Genomic DNA, 22,721 nt, shown 5'->3' on the forward strand with positions numbered 1-22,721 from the left:
TATCAACAACAATGTAAAGTAGTAAACAAGCAACAACATCATCCATTGCATTAATAATATAATTATTATACAATTTTGTTCTGTTAAATTTTGATAAACACTAAAGCATAAATCAAAATGAAAGATAAGTCTTGAACAAACTCCATCTTCCTTTCTCCTTGCATCGATACCTGTCTATGATGACCTGAGGATAGAAGTAATTTTGAAAGCGAGTATCAGCTTTGAAGCTGGTGAGATCATAAGTATTTAGTGTCTTAATTTGTATGTAAGTATTTGTATGTAAGAATTTGTAAGTGTATATGAACTGTAAGTGTTTGAAAACTCTAGAATCCCTATGATTCCTACTAGTATATGAAGGTGTCTTCTACCAAGACCTAACTGTTCTGAAGGTAGTCTTCTACCAAGACCTAACTGTTCTCAATGTTCGTTTCTTGTAATAGTGTGTAATTTTCCCAAGTGTGACTATTATTAACAAAATATAGTTTTTACATTTATAGTTTAAGTGAAAAGATCACTAAATATATGTACAGGGAAAATTAATGTAGTACTAAATCGTAGCGCTATAAGAGCTACTGCTGTACTAATTACCTTAAACCGGATTTATATTAAGGCATTATGTGATAAATTGCACCATACTATCGACTGATAACAACGACATACGAATGGTCGTAATAACGGAATGACGTTTGGCACCCGCAGACCTGCAGGTCCGGCTGTAGCTAGCAGCAAGGTGTAGGATTGTCAATCCAATATAGTTCTATACGCAAACTCAGGCTCTCCCTACAAGAGACTCTGGCTACAACTCGAGTCATGACATTTAAGTCATGCTCCGATTTAAATCACAATAATTATCGTATTCTTGTATATGTACTGTAATGAACTGTTCTAGCTGTAATGTACGTGCTCTCTACCTAGCAAGTATAGTAACGTAATGAACTGTTCTAACTGTAATGTACGTGCTCTCTACCTAGCAAGTATAGTAATGTAATCATCCTAGTATAGTTGTATATGTAATGTACTGTAATGTTCTAGAAAGTATTGACTCGTGAATGAACTGACTCATTGTATGATATCGTGTTCTAGTAATTGTTCTAGTATCTTCCTAAACTACCCATATGGTAGTTTACTAGTAATCTAACTGGTACGTATGGACATGGATGTATACCCTTGCTACCCAAGGGCATGGGATGAACTGGAAGGACCTTTTATGACTATATATGTACACATGATATATAACTAATATTTAAACGACTTTCGGACGAGTACCCGATATCCCACCAGACCACATCTCAAGCGCGAAAAGGAAATAGGGTGGATAGCCTTCCTAAGTCTTTTAAACATTTCTTATATAACTATACATATAGAGGCATGCAATTTATAATATAAAAGCATAATAAGTTTTGTAAGACATTTGAAACAGAAATATTATTTTAAGAAAAGATCGACTTGATGTCAATCTATAAAACAATTTGAAGGCATAAGTTTGATAAAACAGTTTAAGTATAAGGAAACATTTGTTTGAAACACAGTTGTAAATAAGTTTGAACGGTAATGTACAGAGTAAAATGTACAGTGTAATAAGGAGTTTAAAACATATAAAATGTTTATAAAAATCATTTGAAGAAACTGTTTGGTAAAATGGCTAATGAGTAGCCAAATCATTTGAATGTTGTATATTAATCACATGTGATTGATGTAATAACTAGCGTAATTCTACTTATTAATCACATGTGATTGATATAAGAAGTAGCATGATTCTACTTGTATCCCCCCCCCCCCATAAAACATTTAAAAATAGTTTAAAACCTTAGTTAAGGGGTATGAACTCACCTGCAGTAAGTGACTGGAATTGAACGGACTGTTATCGTAAGGAAGGATCGGGCAAGTGCTTGGTGTCAAGTGAAGGCTTAGACACACACAATGATCCTAATTACATATGAAGACATATGTATATAAATAATTAGTGATTAAAACACTAATTATACAAGTATAAACATTTAAACGCGAGGAAACACTTTTGGCAAGTGCTAGGAGGCTAATGGGTTGCAACAGAGGAGTGCAATGCACCTAATGGGAGTTTAAGGTCTAATGACCATATTCTTTGGAGTTTACGGCCCAGGGGAGTAAACTCCTGGCCGTAAACTCTCAACCAAGTGCCTAAATGGAGCTTAGAATTATTACAACTCTAGTGGTGAATTGTTTTAAGGCTATAACAAGTGTTTGGGTACCATATTGACTCCTTTGGGGAGTTTACGGCCGTAAACTCCCTTGAGAGGGTTTTTATGGTGCTTTCAAGTCTCTAAATTAACTAGGAACAAATCTAGGCTTTGGTACTTGGCTTTAGAAGAGTTTATGGCACCATTTGGCACCATTTTATGGAGTTCAAGACCCTAGAACTTTTTGGGCCGTAAACTCCCTTACTCTTGGTGTTCTAAGTGTGTTAGCTAGTCCAAAACTCATTTAGGTACATGCCCAAATTGGTCTCTTGGCTTAAGGAAGGAGTTAGGGTGTCCTTTGACCCCTTTATAGGTGTTTACGGCCCAAGAATTTGTCTTGGCCGTAAACTCCTCAATTTTAGTGATTTCTTATGTTTTCTAGGTACTAAACACTTTAGGGTACTTGTCTTAATTGAAGTCTAAGCTTTGGGAGTTATTAGGGCTCATTTAAGCCCTTGAATTTGGTGTTTACAGTCCAAGAAACTCTTGGTCCGTAAACACCCTAAGCTAGGTGTTCTTGATTGATTTCTAGTCTCAAAAGATCATACACATTATCCTAAACTAGATACCTAACAAGGAAATGGGACAAGATGGCCATTAAGCTTCATTTTGGAGTTTACTCCCCAAGAACGTTCTTGGGCGGTAAACTCCCGGATCTCTTATATTTGACCTACAATCTATGTTAATAGGCATAAAACAAGCATTATAACACAACTAGAGAAGTGTACTCACGATTTGGGATGAAAACCCGAAGATCCGTGAGAGAGAAAACGGCTTTTCTCTAGTTGGAAATGTGAATAATCAATGAATTTAGTTCAGAAATCTATTTATAGTCCTGAAATATTTTTGGCAGAAAATATTTTTATTCCTGGAACGAACTCTAATGTCCTAGAGTATTGGAATAACAGTGTTGCACAAAACCCTAGTGCATTCACTCTCCTAATATCTCCTTAACGTAAACCCTAATGTACACAAACTTATTCGGAAAAGTCTAAAATTCATTGAAACTAGACTAGCTTCTATTGACTTCAAATGGTTGATTTAGAATGGAAATTTCGGGTTGTCACACCCGTGGTCGTTGCGTCTGCCCTTATAATTCCACTTTGAACCACAGTTTGAGAGTTGGGTCTCCGTGTTCAAAACGATCAAAGACGAGGAAGAAGCCATATGAGGAGAATAGTGGTCAACTTGAGATATCCGAGAGGAATGAATGCTTTGATGTTGGTGATTCTATAAGGTTTCTCGATGGTTAGCTTAGGGTCGATGTTGGCAAATGCCAACGGAATAGAAGGAAAAAAGAGAGGGAAGACGATGATGAGCAAGGGTCGATGGAATAGAAGGGAAGAGAGTGGAAAAGAAAGATGGCTAGCGTTTTGGCTTTGATTCCACGAAAAAAAATTTATTTTCTCGTGAAAACACAGACATTGATTAACCAAATAGATACAATGAATAACAAGAATTAAAGGATATGGACTTTGAAATTGGGCATACTATGATACACAAATACACATAACTCTCTATGAACTAAAGAATTGCATGCAAATTGCGAAAATGACCTTGGCCTACAAATGGGAGTTTTGCACTCGATAATGAAAATCATTTCTCCTTTCATTTTTTTTTTTTTTTTTTTTTTTTTTGAGATCATCACATCTTTAAAGTGTACATACATGTTTATGTTTACGTATATGATAAAGTGGCCACTAAACACCCAGATATTCAGCCCCATATTATATGTAAAAAATAAAACAAAAGATTCCAAAATCTCACAAAATTTAAACCAAAACAAAACCGTATGAAATAAATTACAGAAACACACTCTGAAACCAAACCCCCCGATTCAATTTTTGTGTTTTGCACCAACTGAGAAGAACTCTGTGATCACTTCCAATGGCATACCCTTCGTTTCCGGCACTTTCAAGAAAACAAACACCCACGATATGATGCACACAACAGCATACATCGAAAAAACACCAGGCAAACCAACAGAAGTAAGCAACAATGGCAGAGAATATGTCACAATGATGTCACAGATCCAGAAAGTGAGGGCACAGATGGCTATACAGATCCCACGAACTCTGGTAGGAAAAATCTCTGAACATAATATATTGGGAATTGGACCAAATCCCATCACGAAACAACAGAAATAGATCACAACACCAGCAGTTGAAATCGCTGCATTTGCAACACTCCCGAAGTCTATCAAACCTCCAATTACCAAAATTATGAGACTCAGAATCAATACTGGAATAGTCGTTAACAGCAGACTCCTGCAATATCACAAAACGGATCATCTTCTGTTCGTTTATATCTCAATTCTAACATTCTAATTTTCTTAATTTTGTAATCTGGAGCGAGTACTTTACCTTCTTCCAGATATATCCATGAGTCTCATGGCGACAGCGATACAAGGGAGCATCAACAAAGTTGAGATGTTGCTAATGAGAAGAGATGAAGAAATTGAACTAATCCCCCAATTTGATAAAAGAACACCAACCCCTGCTTCTTCAAGGATCTGAGGCGTGTAGTAAAGAACTCCACTGATGCCAGAGAACTAAAAATAAAATTGACAAAACAAATTGGATTTAATTGGAGAACCCTAATTAAAAGGTGAAAAAATTAGAGCTAGAAGTTTGATTTTTGTTACCTGTTGAAGTATTTGAAGACCGATTCCAACAAACAATGCATGCTTGACTCCCGGTTCAGAAAGATCAGACCAGTTTATGCCTTTGGTTACAGCTTCAGCCGGGTGAAGCATGGCCGGTCCAACCGGGTTCTGGTCCATGAGGTCTTTAGAGTATAGTGCAGGCTGGCTCACCAGGGCGGCGGCCTGAAAGGACTCGCCGTCCGCCGGCATATCGGCACCTGCGAGTGAAATGTGTGACCCACGGTGAGCTCCGACACCATTCTCTTGGTGTAAATAGATTCTTCTGAACCCTTCTTTCGTCTTCCCATCTTCAACATCTTTTTCCGGCCACTTCCAGGCAAGCTGCCAACCACCGCCAATGTCAGTGCTATTCACTTGTTCTCCGTCGATATGAACAACGCTGTTGTTTCTCATACTTATAATACTTGAAGCAGGATGAATCATGTCTTTTTCCATACTTGTAGCTTGACGGGAAATCAACGGAGATTGTAAATTATCATCATTGTCGTCGTTTCCAGGAACATCAGATTGATAATCGTCGCCTTCTCTACCACCAACACTCTCTTCATCCCAATCTTCATGTTTCTCTTGATTTCCTGTAACACTGAACATACTCCCAAAGTGAGGAAAAAGCATGCTTCCTTTGCTTCCAACAGCATCCGGAAGTTTCTCATGGACACTGCTAAAGAGGGAGACAAGAGGATCGACAAAAGGGGCACCGGCGCTACTGGCGCTTCCTTGACGGGAAGCAATTCCGATCGTACTTTTTCCGGTGACAGGTCGAGCAATCAAAGATACTCCTTCATCGTGACCAAATAACTTAATTTTATCAGCTTCTGTGATGGGTTGATTATGTGCAGGGCCTATTATGTACTCTTCAATAGTCGTCTCTCCCCCAACTTCAAGTCCTTCAACCAGTAAAGCCATCTCACCTGCAACATCTTCTCTACCACGTAATCTCTGCAAAACCTGCTTCGCTTCAACCATTCTTCCTTTGCTAACCAGCCATCTCGGAGACTCCGGCAAGAAAAAAATCGTGAAAATGAAATAAAGGAAGGATGGAATTGAAAGAACGCCGAGCATCAACCTCCAGTTTGGTGACTCCTGTAACGACATCCCGAAAACCATACAGTAGGAAAGGAACATTCCACCAGAGCCCATGAACTGTGGTAAAGTGTTGAGTGAACCTCTGATTTCCGGCGGTGATGTTTCCGATATGTAAACGGGAACAAGAGTAACCGCTAATCCGATTCCAAAACCATCTAATAGTCTACCCAATAAAAGGATATAAACATTGGGTGACCATAACATAACAAGACCACCAAAAAAATAAAGAACAGAAGAGATGATCAGCATCGGACGTCGGCCGACCGAATCTGATATTGCACCGGAGCAAGTCGTGACTAAAGTCGCACCGATCAGCGACATAGCCACAATTAGACCCTCGATCGTTGGTTCGTTTTGCAAATTGAACTCTTTCTTTATGTATAAAACAGCCCCTAAATCGCATTACAACAACAATAAACAATTATCATCCAGAAAGATAAATCTAGATTTCAATTTTTAACACATGAACTATGAAATGAAACCACACTGATATTTCAAATCGCAATAATATGGTTTATAAGCGGCTTACCGGCAATAGTGGCGTTATCCCATCCTTGAATTAAGTTACCGACGGCGGCAGCAACAGCCACCAGCACAGCTCCACTCATGTTCCCGCTTCTTTTTTCCCTAAATCAGCGCAAACTCTGAGATAAACAAACACACAAGGATCGAACCATCAACTATGAAAATAATAACGAAGGAGATAAAATTATACAAAAAACTAATTTACAAACAGTTTTGACAAAATCCGAAATTCAGGGCTCAATTACCGGGATCGAAGATTGATAAAGAGAAAGGAAAGTCGCTGGTTGTTTGCTGAATCCTTTTCGTCTTTGAAACTGATCGTACTGATCTTTGCTTCAGTTCAATTCTGAGTTTAGTACAGTCGATTCAAATGAAAACAAAAAGATGGAGGACAAAAGATGATTGATTTCCCAATAATTTATTTGAATGGTGGGGAATGGGTATAAATCAAAAGAAGACACCTGAATGAAGAGAATATAGGAGAAAGGGATTGTTATTTATATTCTGTGGAGCATACTGTGTTCATGGGACCCTGATTTCCATGGAAATTGAAGTCGAGATATTATTCTACGAGTTAGGGACGGGATTTGTAATTATGTTAAAGTAGAAGGATTGGTTTTACAAAGTTAGCTGATAATTTCCTTTTGTAGAAGCTGCGCTCACACTTGCCCCCACGTCGGCTGGCTTATGTCACCTTTTATTACAACATTTTCCCATGTTGAATTAAAAATAATACAAACACTTAATAATTAGATTTTTCTATAACATTTAAATTTAAAAAAAAAAAATGATATTATAAGAGATCTCCAAGTAAAACTACATTCTCATTTAAATTTTTGTTATTTTATTATTTCATTAAATTTAATTTTTAATTAATTAATCTCTAATGGTTATTTTTTTAAATAGTTTTTTTTAACTAATTTATTTTATCTACTTAAAATATTCTATAAAATTCTTTAATGTAATTAGTCACTTTTAAACATGTTGATGTCACAAATAAACAAAAATAGAAATAAAAGTATATTGTGTTTTTATTTTATAAACGTAAAATACCAAAAAAAAATACATTGTATTTATAAAAAAATAAAAATATTATACAAATCGTTATAAATTTATATTGCATAAATAAAATTTCATTAAAATATTTGATAGAAATATTTAACTGGTAAATAAATATGAAATATTTCAAACTAAAATATAATTAAACGTAAAATAAAATATGATTAGAAGATGATGGATAAAATATACAAAATATGAAAATATATTGATCATTCATTATAAATTAAATAGTTAAAAAATCTTTAAATAGGCTATTTAATCCATTAAAATCTGAATCCTTATTAAAAATGAATAATAATAATAAAATAAATCATTATCAAATACGCCCTAAGCAATGTTTTAAAACATAGTTTGAACCAGTTAAACCGAGAACGAGAGTGATTCAACAACGATCGATTTTATGCCAGTTGTTAGACAAGATCGAACCAGACATTTTTTTTTCAAAAGTCGGGTTGAGTCAGTGTGATAAAATCTATAAAAAACGATTTTAATCGGTATATTGGACTAGTAAAGTTTACTCTCAATTAATTTGTTTAAAAAAAAGCTCATTTCCAAGCAAATTTGTTAGTTTATGATCTAGTTTTATTTCATATATGGTGTAGGGTCTTTATTGTCAATATTGTATACACATTGTGTATCATTTATAGCAATGGAATACACAGAAAATCTAACGGGTATTTTCACTATCAAGCATGGTATCAAGTCGTATACGTATCCTTCCCTCCTAATACATAACAACTTCATCGCTTGATCATTGAATCTACTATTCAACTCGCGTAACTGTTTGTCCAATGTGGATGTAAACAAATCTACTCAATAAAAATGTTCAAAAGTAACATGATTATCTTTTTTTCTAGGCAGGTATCAAGTAGAAGTATATGAAGCATTCATATTTGGCATATCTATTTGATGCTTCTCACAAAAAAATTATACATATGCAAGTAAAGAATCCAATCCCTTGTTTCTAAAATCATTTAGACCCTCCTTTGTTGCTAAAACTAACTTCATGGCATTAAGAATATCTTGGGATTTTTTTTGTAGAGCTTGAGAAAGTATATCAGTTTTTCCCATTGTTCCTTCGTCAAGTGAAGAATAAACACAAACTCAAATTCTTTCAGGTAACAATAAGTTGCATCATCATCTCCGCGTTGAGAATAAGTAGCAGACACGTCATCAATTATTACGTGGAGCACAACACGAGTACAATCAAACATGTTAAGCAAACTACACACGAAACAATTCATATTAATCATCAATCTCAGCTCATTCTAGACAAACAACAAGCAATTGGAGGAACAACAGTGTGTGGAATTATTTAACTGTGTGAAATACCAACAACAAGTAATTAAGCAAATGGTGAAATTAGGGAATTTAGAAATACATAATTAGAATTTAGAAATACAGGGAAGATAAAAACGGAGGAAAGCATACCTCATTTTTCTGATTTCCTTCCGTAAACAAGAAAGAATAGCAGAAGACTGAAGACAGAAGTGCAGAACAGCATGTGCAGGTCTGCTGCGTCTGCAGGTGGACTCGTGGCTGGAGAGTGGACCTACGGTGGCGGTGTTGCGGTGGATGGTGGTGACTGTGGCGTGAGGCGTCCATCGTCCGACTAACAGCGAGCACAGCGTAGAACGGTGATGGGGTTTGGGGTTCAATTCGATTCAGCGTTCACGTCTTCATGAATACGATTGCTTCTAAAACTCATGGATCAGAATTCAGACAATTCATAATTGGACAGGAGGGGCCACATCCCAATTTTCACATTCCTGGGCCTATATCTCGAAAAAATAACTTGTTTGGCCTACTTCTAACCCAAAATTCAAAGAGAGGGGGGGGGGGGGGGGAGGAGACCCCTCATGGCCCTATACAAGATACATCCCTGCTCCATCAAACAATTTTCTCTATGATTTAGCTTTGCTTGAGTTGCAAGTCTCGTATGATCCTATCAGGTTATCCGAAGTGTACACAACTCGAACATCGACTCACATCACTGCTAGATATTGACCGATGATCGAAATGGATAAATCGATGGTAAAACCGACAACCGAACATCATAACAATTCAACTAAAAAATCTAGTTTTTAAAATATTGACCATAAGTATACTCTTTGGAATTTCATGACGGAATTTGACTGTGATTTGTTTTTTATACAAAATTTAGAAATCTCCAATAGTGGGCTTTTTGTATTTGTTTTTCTCCTAAAGTTTAACGTTTTAAATTTAAAATTAAAATATAAAAATAGACATGTTCCAAAGCTAGTTTAAGTAGTGTTTAAGTAAAAAAAATATTTTATAATCAATTCACTATATTACCATTATTAAATATTGGTCAAATCATGATTTTTTATCGTTTTATATAATTTTATATATTTTAAAAGATTCAAATTAATTCTATCAAAATTCTATATACAAATAAAGTAATAGCTTTTAGCTTTCATCTAATTTTATTAGACACACCCCCAAATTAATTTATAAATATGCCCTTGAATATTAAAATTAATAGGATAATGTTTGAAGTAGGGGTGTGCATCCAACCGCACAAACCGCACCACATAATGCAGTTTAGAGCTTTTGTGATGCGGTTCGCGGTTCGTAATTTCGATAAACCGCACTATATGGTGCGGTTTGCGGTTTTTAGTTTCAAAACTACGGTTCAAACCGCACCGCACCGCACCGCATATATATATATATATATATATATATATATATATATATATATATATATATATATATATATATCGATAACGGTTCGATTTTATCAATAAACCTTATGTAATAGTAAGATTATGCGAGTAACTAAACAGTAGTAGTTCATTAAACATGGATTCTTTAACAAACCACAATTTACATTAGCTCTTGGTAAATTACATTAGCATTTACAAAGAAATTATGTTATAACTTCACCACATGAAAATATATATTAGTTGTAAGATATTGCGATATAATATGTTGAATAAGATGTATAAAGATTTGGCAGTATTAAGCAATGACCATAGATATATGTTAAAAAAAATATTACAATATAGTATTTCTTTAATAAAATATAAAATTTTAATTTAGATCAAATGATTGAAAATAGATTCAAAGTTTAACAACTAATCAAACTGCACAAATCGCATTGAAATTGCAAAACTGTCCGCAACAAACCGCACCGCAAACCGCGGTTTACACCTTTCGCGGTGCGGTTCGTGGTTTCGAAAAATCTCAAACCGTATATGCGGTGCGGTTTGCAGTTTTGACTATAAACCGCACCAAACCGTATCGCGAACACCCTTAGTTTGAAGTACCATCAAAGTAACTTAGTGACGATCATTTTAAATTTAAACTTTTAGAGATTCGAAATCCCAATCTTATATATTTCAACTTTAAAGATAGCTTCTTGTTAGAACAAAATAAAGTAGTTATCAATATGCCAACAAGGGGACTTTCACCATTTGGGTTCTTAAAACACAAAATTAGGAATTTAAATAAATGTCTTTTATCACCTTTTTCTTATATATAATTAGAAAACTATAAACTATTTAGATGGTAATACCAGCACATGTGATCCAAAAAAACACAAAGTAATTTTTTTTTTTTTTTTTTTTTTTTTTTTTTTTTTTTTTTTTTTTAAAGAACGTTTTGTATGTAATTTTAAGAATAGTCATAAAAAACCGTTGGTGATTTTATGTTATCAATCTTATTTAAGTATACTGGATTAACTTGTTGACCAATGTGATCTTGATAAATTTTGAACAATAGATGATGTGGAGTGCACACTTATTTGAATTTATTAATATTTAAAGTATATTGTTATTTATGGACGAAACCCCTGAATTACGGGGGTCCGGGAGCAACATTCTTGATAGCAGGGTCCAAGGCTGTTTCCAAGGGGCAGAGCCCGATTTATGAAAATGCATATTATTTTGGTTAATATTACTTTAAAGAAAATGCATGAAAATCCAAAATTTTTATTTTGAAATTGTTTTTTAACCCTAATTGTGAACCCGGTTTAGTGACAGATTTGTTATGGTTACGAAACAAACATATAACAATTTTGGCAGTTTTCAGACAAAGTGATTATTTCCTATCTTATTGGTCATACGAATCCGGGACACAACAAGATCATAACTTCTCTCATTCTTTATTGTTGAATTCTATTGAGTTTTATCTAATTGAGAATTTCAATTGTATCATTGAAATACTTTATCTGAAAGTGCAACCACGACTCTTAGTATTCCACGCAATCAAAACCTCTTTTTTTGTAACAAAAACAATCATATAATTTTTTAGAATTATTGTAAACGATTCAATCTTTTTTAATTTGTTTAAATGTCTTCAGTGTCTAGCAATTGCATTTCAAAATAAAAAATTTATAATTCAGACAATATATTTTGTGCTAAAATTATTTTTTTGGACAAAGAAAAAAAAAATCAGAGTCCATATTTCTAAGAAGATAAATACGAAATACAAAGAAAACATCCATAATTCTAAGGACATTCTTCGATTTTTTATTAAAATATAAAAAAATGTAAAGAAAACAAAACATTCGAAGTAGATTTCAATAAAAAAAAAGTTATTTAGTTGAAAACAATAATAATAAATATTTCGGATAAATGCATGATTTTTTTTTTTGAAATGTTTAGTTAAATTATAACAAACTTCATACATCATATTTCTAAAATCCAAAATATGATATTTGAGACTTTCTGTCATTTTAATAAAAATACAAAAACTAGATAATCATGAATATATGACTGTGTGCCAACAAATATATGAGTATATGCCATTATGCCTACAAAGAGACCACAAATAATGGTTGTTGAAAATTCAAGATGTTTTAGAAATGTAAACGACGTTTCCGACTATTAGAAATGCAAGATGTATGAATTATTCTATTTACTATTATTTTCTTGAACATTCAAATTGATAAGATAGATATGAAATTGAATCCAACTGTGCGCCAACAAAGAAATTGTAATCACAATAGATTTTGATGATTATTGATTGCTACTTGCTAGTTGTGTAGGAAAAAGTCGTCTTGACCAGTCTTTATAACTCCAAAAATAAATTTGTGAATTGAGTTAGATTAAATTGATTTATTTTCATATATATTAAAATCAGTTAAACTAAAAACATAATTGTGAATCAGACTATATGCCAGCAATGAGCTATGGTATTTTCTCTTGTAAAAACAAGATGGCTATATTACTCAAAACAAATTTATTTTGATTTTTCTATAAAGAAAGATTGATAGGATGATGTTGTTGTTAGACGTATTTGTTATTAGTGACAATGTTAGGTATAAGGAATGTGGGTCTTAGGACCCATCTAATTTTTCTAATTTATCTAAATTTTATATAGAAATTTTTTAAGGATCTATTTTAAAAAAATATTAAGATCTATCTTACCTATAAAAATCTTCGAATTTGTATAGAAAAATATATATAGAAAAATTAGTAAACAATGTTGTTTTCTATTCTAGACTCGCCACAATTTATTATTGTACACATTTATGTTGTATGTTTAAATAACTTATTTATATACTTAGCCTAGTATTTTAGATAGCTCATTATATTTGTAGAAATCTCATGTCCTTCTTCTTCTTCTTGACTTGGATAGATTGAATTATGATTCATGGAAATAGCTTTTTAAAACCTATTGTATTGGCTATAACGTTTATGATCATCTTGAGTGAACCTCCAAAATTACTGTCGATTCGGAACGGGAGACCTTTGACAACATTGCCAAACAATGGCTATATGGAACCCCAACACAACTCGTCCTTCAATCCATTCTCAAAACTGATGTCATCGCAGCGGATGTATGGAATGCTATTAAAGATTTATTTCATGAAAACAAAGAAACCAAATCTATAGAACTTAATGATGAGTTGCGTAACATTATTATTAGTGAATCCACCGTTATGGAGTATTGTACATACATCAAGTCCATTTCCGATCTCCTAGCTAACATTGGCATCCCCGTACCCAAATCTAATCTTGTCGATTATTCCATCAACGTTTTATCACAAAATTTTACTTATGTTGCCACCATCGTTCGCCATTAAGAACTATTTCCCACCCTCCTTGAAATGAGGTCCAAGTTAACTCTTGAAGAAAGGTCCATGATTAAAGATCAATCACACATTAATTTTGTTCAAGCTTCACACCAAAATAACACCTCATCACCAATGCTTCTTAATATCGAGCATCAAAATTGCCCTCAAAATCCTCGTGGAAACAACTTCGTTGGTCGTGGTGGTGGTTGAAACTACCAAGGTGGGGCAGAGGAGGCCGCTCCGACGGTATGGGAGGTGGTCGTCAAGGCAGAACCAACGCGGGGGGGGGGGGGGGGGGGGGAGGGGGTCTTGCAAGGCCAAAATGGCTAAGGGGATTCCTTCCTTGGCAAATTGATGGCATTATCTCCTCAGCAATAGCGACATGGCATGTTGCATTCACTCTCAGCCCATAAGCCTCATTAGACCTCTTCAACACCTAGCCTAAGACAATCTCCACAATAGCCATGTCCCAATGTCGAATCAGCCCAACAAGAAACATTTCTCAATGTCGTTGGTCGGTCCAATGGGCAGCCTAATGGTTGGAAATGGTTCCAATACCCACCTCCTTCAGAACAACCAACCGTCTTACATCAAGCCTTTAGCACTATGATCCTCCAAGAACCGAGCAATGCGGATTGTTAAATGGACATCAGGGAAACCGTGCATCTTCACGCTGACTTAGGTATTCTCAAGTCTTTTAGCAGTAAGTGCACAAAATCTAATTTATCGTTTTTAGTCGGTGATAGATCTTGTACTCCGATCACTAAAATTGGTCATTTCACTATTGGTTTCAGCCCTTTCCGCACCATATATCAAAACACGTCCTTATTATCCCACAAGTTATTAAGAATCTCTTTTTTTTCATAAACTTACCGGTGACAACAAATTTTCTATTTAATTTGTAACATCTAATGTTCAGGTATTTCCCATTTCAACCCCTCAGTGTGAACTTTTGTAACACCCGTAAAATTCAAGCCAATTTAAAACTTTTTAAACAATTCAAAGCCCATTAGTCATTACAAAATGTTTTCAAAATAATTTAATATCAGAGTATCCCAGAAACATAGTCATAAAAAGTTAGGAGTTGTACGATCACGCCTTTGCCCTGCCACGATCCCCTAATGCACCTGAAACAATAAACTGAAACTGTAAGCCCGAAAGCTTAGTGAGTTACCCCCAAAATACCAATACACAAACAGTCCACATAACCATGTCAACAATAACATATCATAACGAACTGAACAAAACATCACATAACGGGTCCATAGCCCTACAGACTGTAATACCCACGAGCCCACAGTACGAGTCTCCCTTAGCCCGTAACTGGAATGCTCCCGAGCCCACAGTACGCGTCTGGAATGCCTACCGGGCCCTCAGCTCGTATCTGGAATGCTCCCGAGTCCTCAATATGAGTCTGGAATGCCTACCGAGCCCTCAGCTCATATCTGGAATACTCACGAGTCCTCAGTATGAGTCTGGAATGCCTATTGGGCCCTCAGTTCATATCTGGAATACTCTAGGGTTTGTTGGCTACCGCCCGGAGTAGTACAACCTCAACCCATCCCACATAACATGTCGACATGTATCATAATTAATGCACATATAGATAATCATACAGTATCACAGGTAGTCCTACAGATCTGCCCGACTAGCATATCAACTGGCATACATCACTAACTCAAACTCAACATATCAATAACTACTAGGATATCAAATCCAATGGTGAGGATAGTGAGGATAACTCACCTGCAATTGTCGACTGACGAGATAAGACCGAGCTGCTCCGTCCACCGACACGAACTCCACCATAGAACACTACCAAGGAACCAATTCCATAAATACAAGAATTACCAAAATACCCTTGGAAATCAAACTAGTCAACTCTTGGTCAAATTCAAAGTCCTCAGTCAAAGTCAACCTTCCTGGTTGATTCTACTCGTCGAGTCAACCCGTCGACTCGCCGAGTTCCCATTCCCAGAAAACTCTCATAACACAACTTAACTCACCGGGTCGCCCCAAGACTCGCCGAGTCCAACGATCTTTGAGTCCCATCCTGTCCGACTCACTGAGTTGCGGACCGACACACTTAATCCAAGGCTTTAACCAAAAGAGGTTGGGGTCTGTGACCAGACTTGCCGAGTCCAAGGCAATCATCAACAGACTCGCCGAGTTGTTCTTCCAACTCATCGAGTCCATGCACATGTTCATACAGCTCGTTGAGTACACCCATGTGACTCACCGAGTCTCTCTAGTTCTCAATCCATTCAGAGGCTTTTCGAGCCATGCAGGGGCTCCAAACCATAGATCCACCCCTCTACAATCTAACCCTCACATAAAGTTGCAAACTTTACGTGAAACCAAAGAGATATAGGCCCAAAACATACTATGGCTAGGGTTAAGGACCAAGGGGCTTCACCAACAACTCTTCAACAGAAACTTTATGACATTATGGACCATCACAAGCCTAGATCTGAACTCCAAACCAGAAATGAACCTCAAACAAGTTAAAGAACTCCCAAAACAACCACCAAGGATGAACCAAAAAGGAAATAGCTGAAGATAAGGGCTCCTTACCTCAGAGATGTTCCCAAAACTGATGTAGATCCCAGATCTATACAAGCCCCTTGATGCTATCTTCCAATTTCTCGAGCTCCTTCCACCAATTTCCTCTTCCAAGCCCCAATCTCCTCAATAATGAAGCCTCACACGAATTTAGGGTTTTTTGGAACTCTCAGGGGGATTAGGAGGTTGTGAGAGGGACATAAAGTCCTTTAAATAGGGTGCAAACCCTAAGATTAAGGTTTTCTCATTCCAACACCAACTCGTCGAGTCCAGCTTCCGACTCGGCGATTTGGTCACTTAATTCGCGATCTAAACCCGCTCCGACTCGGCGAGTAAGCATACCTACTCGTCGAGTCCCTTCCTTTATTTACACTTAGCACCCTTCACATCTTGTTCCGAACTTGGGATGTTACAATTCTCCCCCACTTAAATTAGGCTTCGTCCCTGAAGCCTACTGCAGTATACGCCACAGAACAAACTCCTTGCATTGCATACTCCGACTTCTCAATCAACTCATGCTCTTACAAACCCTACTTCTGCATCTCTCTTAAAATGGTTATTCTCACGTGGCATTCTTGAACTACTCCCAGCCTATCATCGGCCTTTCAACTCAATAGCACCATGAATTAACCACGAATCACCCGATAATACTAACCCTTCGTATCAGAGGCACGCTTCCGCGCCCTGCAACGCTAGATTCCACAATGACTCACTGGTTCCTCTCTCAGTGTCAAACTACCCTTCCCTTTTCCAAAACTGGTGATAGCCCAAGTAACTCGCAATGTTGGAACCCATTCCATCCTCTTCTTGAATCCATTCTCTCTCGCGCTGACATGATACTGCATCCTTCAGCTTCTATAAATTCCCATGAATTTGTTGGATATAGTGTCTAAGTCCATAACTATATTTGGTATGTACTTGACCCAACTCGGTATGGTCCATTTGGGTTGCACTTCACCCGAACAATTTATGGATAATCTTTTGAGAATAATACAAGTTATGATTTATTAATATATTATAAGTTCTAATATATTAATATAAGATCATATTATTTAATTAGTATTGATCTATAATTAATCTAGGATTAATTTAGAGATCAAAGATATTACTAATTAAATATGGGCTTCTATATTTATATAGTGTGGGCTAATGCTTATTTGGAATGGGCTAGGCTTGGATGGAAAGTCATGGATACTCCATGGAGCTTTAACCCATGGATCTCATGGAAATGAAGAGACATGGGTATTAGGGTTTACATGGATGTAACCCTAATCCACTACACTATATAAAGGAGGCTTTGGGTCTTGAAATAGACTAGTGGACACTAGTTGAGGTGAGTAAAGCAAGAGGGCCGATTTCAAGATAGTAGTGACTATTCTCTCAAAGTTCCAAGTTTGTGGTGATTTGTGATTTCCATTTGAGGCATTCACACTATTGGTGCTAGGCTCTAAAACTCCAAGCAATCAACTACTACTACAAGATAAGTATTTCTACTAGCTTTATTTGATTCATGTTCCCCATGCCATGCTAGTTAGGATATGAACCTTGGAAAATTAATTATTTGCATGTATCTTAGACAAACATAGATCCAAGGTTTATTAGGGTTGCATGTACACTTAGGAAGTGTTAGAATGCTCAAAACCCATCAGTGGTATCAGAGCCTAGGCTTGTTTGTTTGATACTTAATGCAAATAGTGGAAAAAGTCGAAAAACTTGTTGTCTGCCTGATGAACTCGCCGAGTCCATGGGGGGACTCGCCGAGTTCATGTGAATCTTCAACCTACTCGCCAAGTAGGTTCATGCACTCGGCGAGTAGAAGCCACAGAGTGCAGATTTTCAACTTTAGTTGCTGGAAATGGACTAGAAACATTACCCTAAACTGTTTTGGTACTTGAAAACTTGTTTTACATGGTGTAATGTCTTTGCTAATCTATTTACAACAACTTGTTATCAAAATTACAAAGTTTTATGTGTAATTTTTGATTCATGAAAGTGTTCATATTCATGTTCTTGATCTTATGATGTTTAGATGATCATAAGAATTATTTGTAACCTATGTGGTAGATTAATTCATGATCATTATGTGTTTTAATGGAGTCCATAACTTGTCCTCAAGTTATGGAAAACCAAAAGTCACTTGAATTAAAACCATTAAAAGAACACAAGAGTTAGAAAAATGAAGAGTCTTCATTTTTATTACTCTATTAAACTCATAAGTTACAATAAATGAAAAGGTTTGAAAGTTTACAAAACTTGCCCTCAAGTTTTGGAACAAGTAAAGTCATATTAAAAACTTTAGTTCCAACCCTTAGAATTTTAAAAGTTAAAATTCAACCCTTATACTTATAATATTATAAGTTAATAATATATATATGTGTAAGATTAAAGTCGTCTTACCGCTAGTACGCCTCATTCACGAAGCCGGTCTATAAGGTGGGTATAAGGTTGTTGCCTATAAAATGACAACTTAATGGGTGTCCACTCTCACCTATCGCTTGCTTGACTGGTGGAGGGTCGTTAGCGAATGGGTAAGACAAGGACTTATAAATTCTCATTAAAAGTATGATGAATATTATAAAGTAACTAAATGTTTTATTAAATTCCCAATCTTCGTTACTTTAGGAAAAATGTGAATAAGGTGCTAATCCATGAAATTACACTTTACACTTTGTCTAAGTCGTTAGTGGAGCGTGTGTGGTTAACCAGCACACTAACTTGGACTTAACAAGGTAGGTAAAGGGTGACTTAATATTTATCATAGTATCGATGGAGCGTGTGTGGTTAACCGGCACATCGATTGAGGGGTAATTTATTAAGGGTACCAAGTAATTTGCATGGTTATTTCACACCTCGTTTTGTGATCCTCGGCATCCCAGTCACAAAACTTGGAGGGCACACTCGAGATTGAAACATGCATTTGAAAAGTTCATTGAATCTCAAAAGAATCTAGGAGTTTCTAAAAAAACCAAACTAAATATTTTTAATATTTCGACTTTGGTGGAAATTGGTGAATCGTCATTCACCTACCTTTCAAATATGTTATTACTTAGATTACGACATACCTCTTCTAAGTATAATATATTGTGATTGGGTCCTAGCCTTAATATTACATTTGGGTGTTTTATTAAGGACTATCTCTATATCTAAACTAATTCTTTCTTTCTTCTCTTACAAGATGTCTACAAACAACGCTGCTTCTGGCTCTAATCCTAGTGGCTCCTTTTCCCTTATGAACTTGTGTGGGAAAGTCACTTTTGATGGATCCAACTTTAATGAATGGATCAGAAGCATCAGAATGATTACTCGCTACGAGGACAAGGAATATTTCCTCAATAAGGAGCTTAAGGAGATTGATGAGACAGTAGCTACTCCTCAAGAGATCGCTGAGTTTAGGGCATATGAAAGGGATGCCACCAAAGTGGCATGCATCATGATGGCCACTATGACCGCAGATCTCCAAAAATCCTATGAAGATTTCTACCCCTATGAGATGCACCAAGACTTGGTGGAAAGATACCATCAAAGTGCTCGTCAAGAGAGGTATGAAATCATCTCCTCCATGATAACAACTCGCATGAAGGATGGTGAACCCATCACGGGCCACATGCAGAAAATGCAAAGATTTGTGGACCGTTTGCTGAAGCTAAATGTGAACTTCCCCGAGAAGCTTGCAATAGATATTATTTTGCACTCCTTACCTTCATGTTATGATCAATTCCGCATGACATACCACATGAACAAGGAAGAGGTCACTCTCATCAAACTTCAAGGACTCTTAAAGACCGTGGAAAGTGGTCTTAAGGGTAAGACGGTTGTTACTACTCCTACTCCTACCAACTCCGCCCCTGTCTTGGCAATCGGGAAAGGACGAGGGAAGAAGAGAAAGAGTTCTTCGAAGGGTACCAAGGTTAGGACCCTTGATGGCTCTTCTTCAAGTGGAACCAAGAAAGGTTTCATCACTCCTTCTTCTGACCCAAAAGAGGCTGAATGCTTCTATTGCCATGAAAAGGCACATTGGAAGCGGAACTGCCCAAAGTACCAGCAAGATGTGAAGGATGGGAAAGTTAAACCCAACCATGCAGGTATTTACACTATCTTATCTAATAACTCACCCCATTCTAATTCTTGGGTCCTTGATACCGGTTGTGGTATTCATATCTGTTCTGATTTACAGTGACTAAGAAGAAGTGAGGATGTGGAGCAAGGAAGAATAAACTTGATCATGGGAAACAGGAAAGCTTCACCTGTCACCAAGATTGGAGTTTATACTTTATCGCTAAGTAGTGGGTTTAGTTTAGATTTGAATACGTGTTGTTATTCGCCAGAAATGGCAAGAAATATTATTTCCTTTCATGCATTGTATAAACAAGGTTTCACCTTTTCATTTGATAATGAAGTTGGTTCGATTAATGCTTTCTTTAATAATGTTCTTCATTTTAAAGCATTACCTTGTGATGGCGTGTATGAAACAGTATTTGTGGTTGATAACTTAGGAAATAATGTATTGTGTATTGATTCTATTAATAATAATAACTTGGATAAAGCATCATTATGGCATTGTCGTCTTGGACATATAAGCAAGAAACGCATAGGCCAACTCCAAAAGGATGGAGTCTTGGAGTCGTTTGACCTAAAGTCAGATGATAGTTGTGAATCATGCTTACTTGGAAAAATGACAAAGACACCCTTCACAGGCTCTTGTGAGAGGGGTGAAGGTTTGTTGGACCTTGTACACACGGATGTGTGTGGACCATTCAAACATGCCACAAGGGATGCTAATCGTTATTATTTGACTTTTACTGATGATTACAGTAGATATGGATATGTCTACTTAATCAAGCATAAGTCAGAGACTTTCGAAAGGTTTAAGGAATTTAAACAGGAAGTCGAGAATCAATTGGGCAGGAACATTAAGATGCTTCGATCCGATCGAGGTGGTGAGTATCTTAGTTCAGAGTTCCTCGACTATCTTAGGGAATGTGGGATTGTCTCACAATTGACACCTCCCAAGACACTGCAGTTGAATGGTGTGGCTGAGAGGTGTAATCGAACCTTGTTGGATATGGTTCGTTCCATGATGAGTCAAGCTTCACTACCAATCTCATTTTGGGAGTATGCCTTAGAGACTGCCGCCCATATCCTTAATCTAGTCCCTACAAAGAAAGTTGCCAAAACTCCTCACGAGATGTGGACTGGTAAAGTACCCAACCTAGACCACATCAAGATTTGGGGTTGTGAGGCTTTTGTGAGGCGCAAGACTCATGATAAGCTAGAAACCCGAAGTGAGAGGTATATTTTCATCGGCTACCCACAAAGATCCTTTGGTTACCTCTTCTACAGACCTAGTGATAATGTGGTCTTTGTAGCTAGAAGAGGCGTCTTTCGAGAGAGAGAGTTTATAAGCCAAGGAGACAGTGGGAGGCAAATTGATCTTGAAGAAATTCAAGAGTCAAGCGGTGAAGGAACTTCAAACCCTAGCCCTCAACTTGAGGAGGAAACTCCTATTGAGCCAATTGACGAGTCTGTACCTCTGAGGCGTTCCACGAGAGTTAGGAATGCACCTGAGCATTACTATGGTTTCCATATTACTGCGGAAGGTGAGACACTTATTAGTGATGAGACACTAGTAGGTCTGGATGAACCTAACAGCTACACGGAAGCCATGGCAGGCCCTAAGTCTGCTAAATGGAAAGAGGCTATGGATAGCAAGATACAATTCATGTATGACAATCAAGTTTGGAACTTGGTTGATAATGTACCAGGTCGTAAGACTGTAGGGTGCAAATGGATCTTCAAGAAGAAGACCGACATGGTTGGTAATGTACACACTTATAAGGCTCGGCTGGTTGCAAAGGGCTTCTCTCAAATTCCTGGAGTGGATTATGATGAGACCTTTTCTCCAGTAGCCAAGATTAAGTCTATTAGGGTTATGTTAGCCATAGCTTCATTTCATGACTATGAAATTTGGCAAATGGATGTCAAAACCGCTTTCCTTAATGAAAAGTTAATTGAAGATGTTTACATGAGTCAGCCAGAAGGTTTTGTCAGCAACGAGTACCCTAATAGAGTGTGTAAGCTTGAGAAATCCATTTATGGATTAAAGCAAGCACCTCGTAGATGGAATCTTTGCTTCGATGAAAAGGTCAAGGAATTTGGCTTTTCTAGGAGTGAAGATGAGTCTTGTGTGTATGTCAAGGCTAGTGGGAGTATAGTCAGCTTTTTGGTGTTGTATGTGGATGACATACTACTCATAGGAAATGACATCCCAACTCTGCAGGAAGTTAAGTCCTGGCTTGGGAAATGTTTCGCTATGAAGGACCTTGGTGAAGCTGCCTATATCCTAGGGATAAGGATTTTGAGAAACAGTAGTAAAAGACTAATTGGACTTAGTCAAAGCACCTATGTGGACAAAGTGTTAAAAAGATTCAACATGCATAACTCCAAGAAAGGTGAGTTACCCATTCAGAGTAATGCCAGATTGAGTAAGACACAAAGCCCTAGTATTGAGGCTAAGATAGCAGAAATGAGTCGACTACCTTATGCTTCAACTGTAGGATCGATCATG

General features: G+C 36.7%; 1 protein-coding gene across 2 annotated transcripts; it reads right to left on the minus strand.

Annotated features, from left to right (window-relative positions):
* Nucleotides 1-3,902: 3,902 nt before the first annotated feature.
* LOC111888364 (monosaccharide-sensing protein 2) lies at nt 3,903-6,984 on the minus strand. Of its 2 annotated transcripts, none has more exons than XM_023884553.3 (5): nt 6,738-6,984; nt 6,497-6,594; nt 4,861-6,359; nt 4,580-4,767; nt 3,903-4,483 (listed from the first exon to the last, which is right to left on the minus strand). In XM_023884553.3, the coding sequence occupies exons 2-5, from the start codon at nt 6,573-6,575 to the stop codon at nt 4,054-4,056; spliced, it is 2,196 nt and encodes a 731-aa protein (XP_023740321.1). In that variant the 5' UTR covers nt 6,576-6,594; nt 6,738-6,984; the 3' UTR covers nt 3,903-4,053. The 2 variants fall into 2 exon arrangements, with proteins under 2 accessions (XP_023740321.1, XP_023740320.1); XM_023884552.3 differs by having other exon boundaries at nt 6,497-6,611; nt 6,738-6,982.
* Nucleotides 6,985-22,721: the final 15,737 nt, after the last annotated feature.

Source organism: Lactuca sativa, chromosome 3 (genome assembly GCF_002870075.4).
Source record: "Lactuca sativa cultivar Salinas chromosome 3, Lsat_Salinas_v11, whole genome shotgun sequence".
Lineage (NCBI taxonomy): Eukaryota > Viridiplantae > Streptophyta > Magnoliopsida > Asterales > Asteraceae > Lactuca > Lactuca sativa.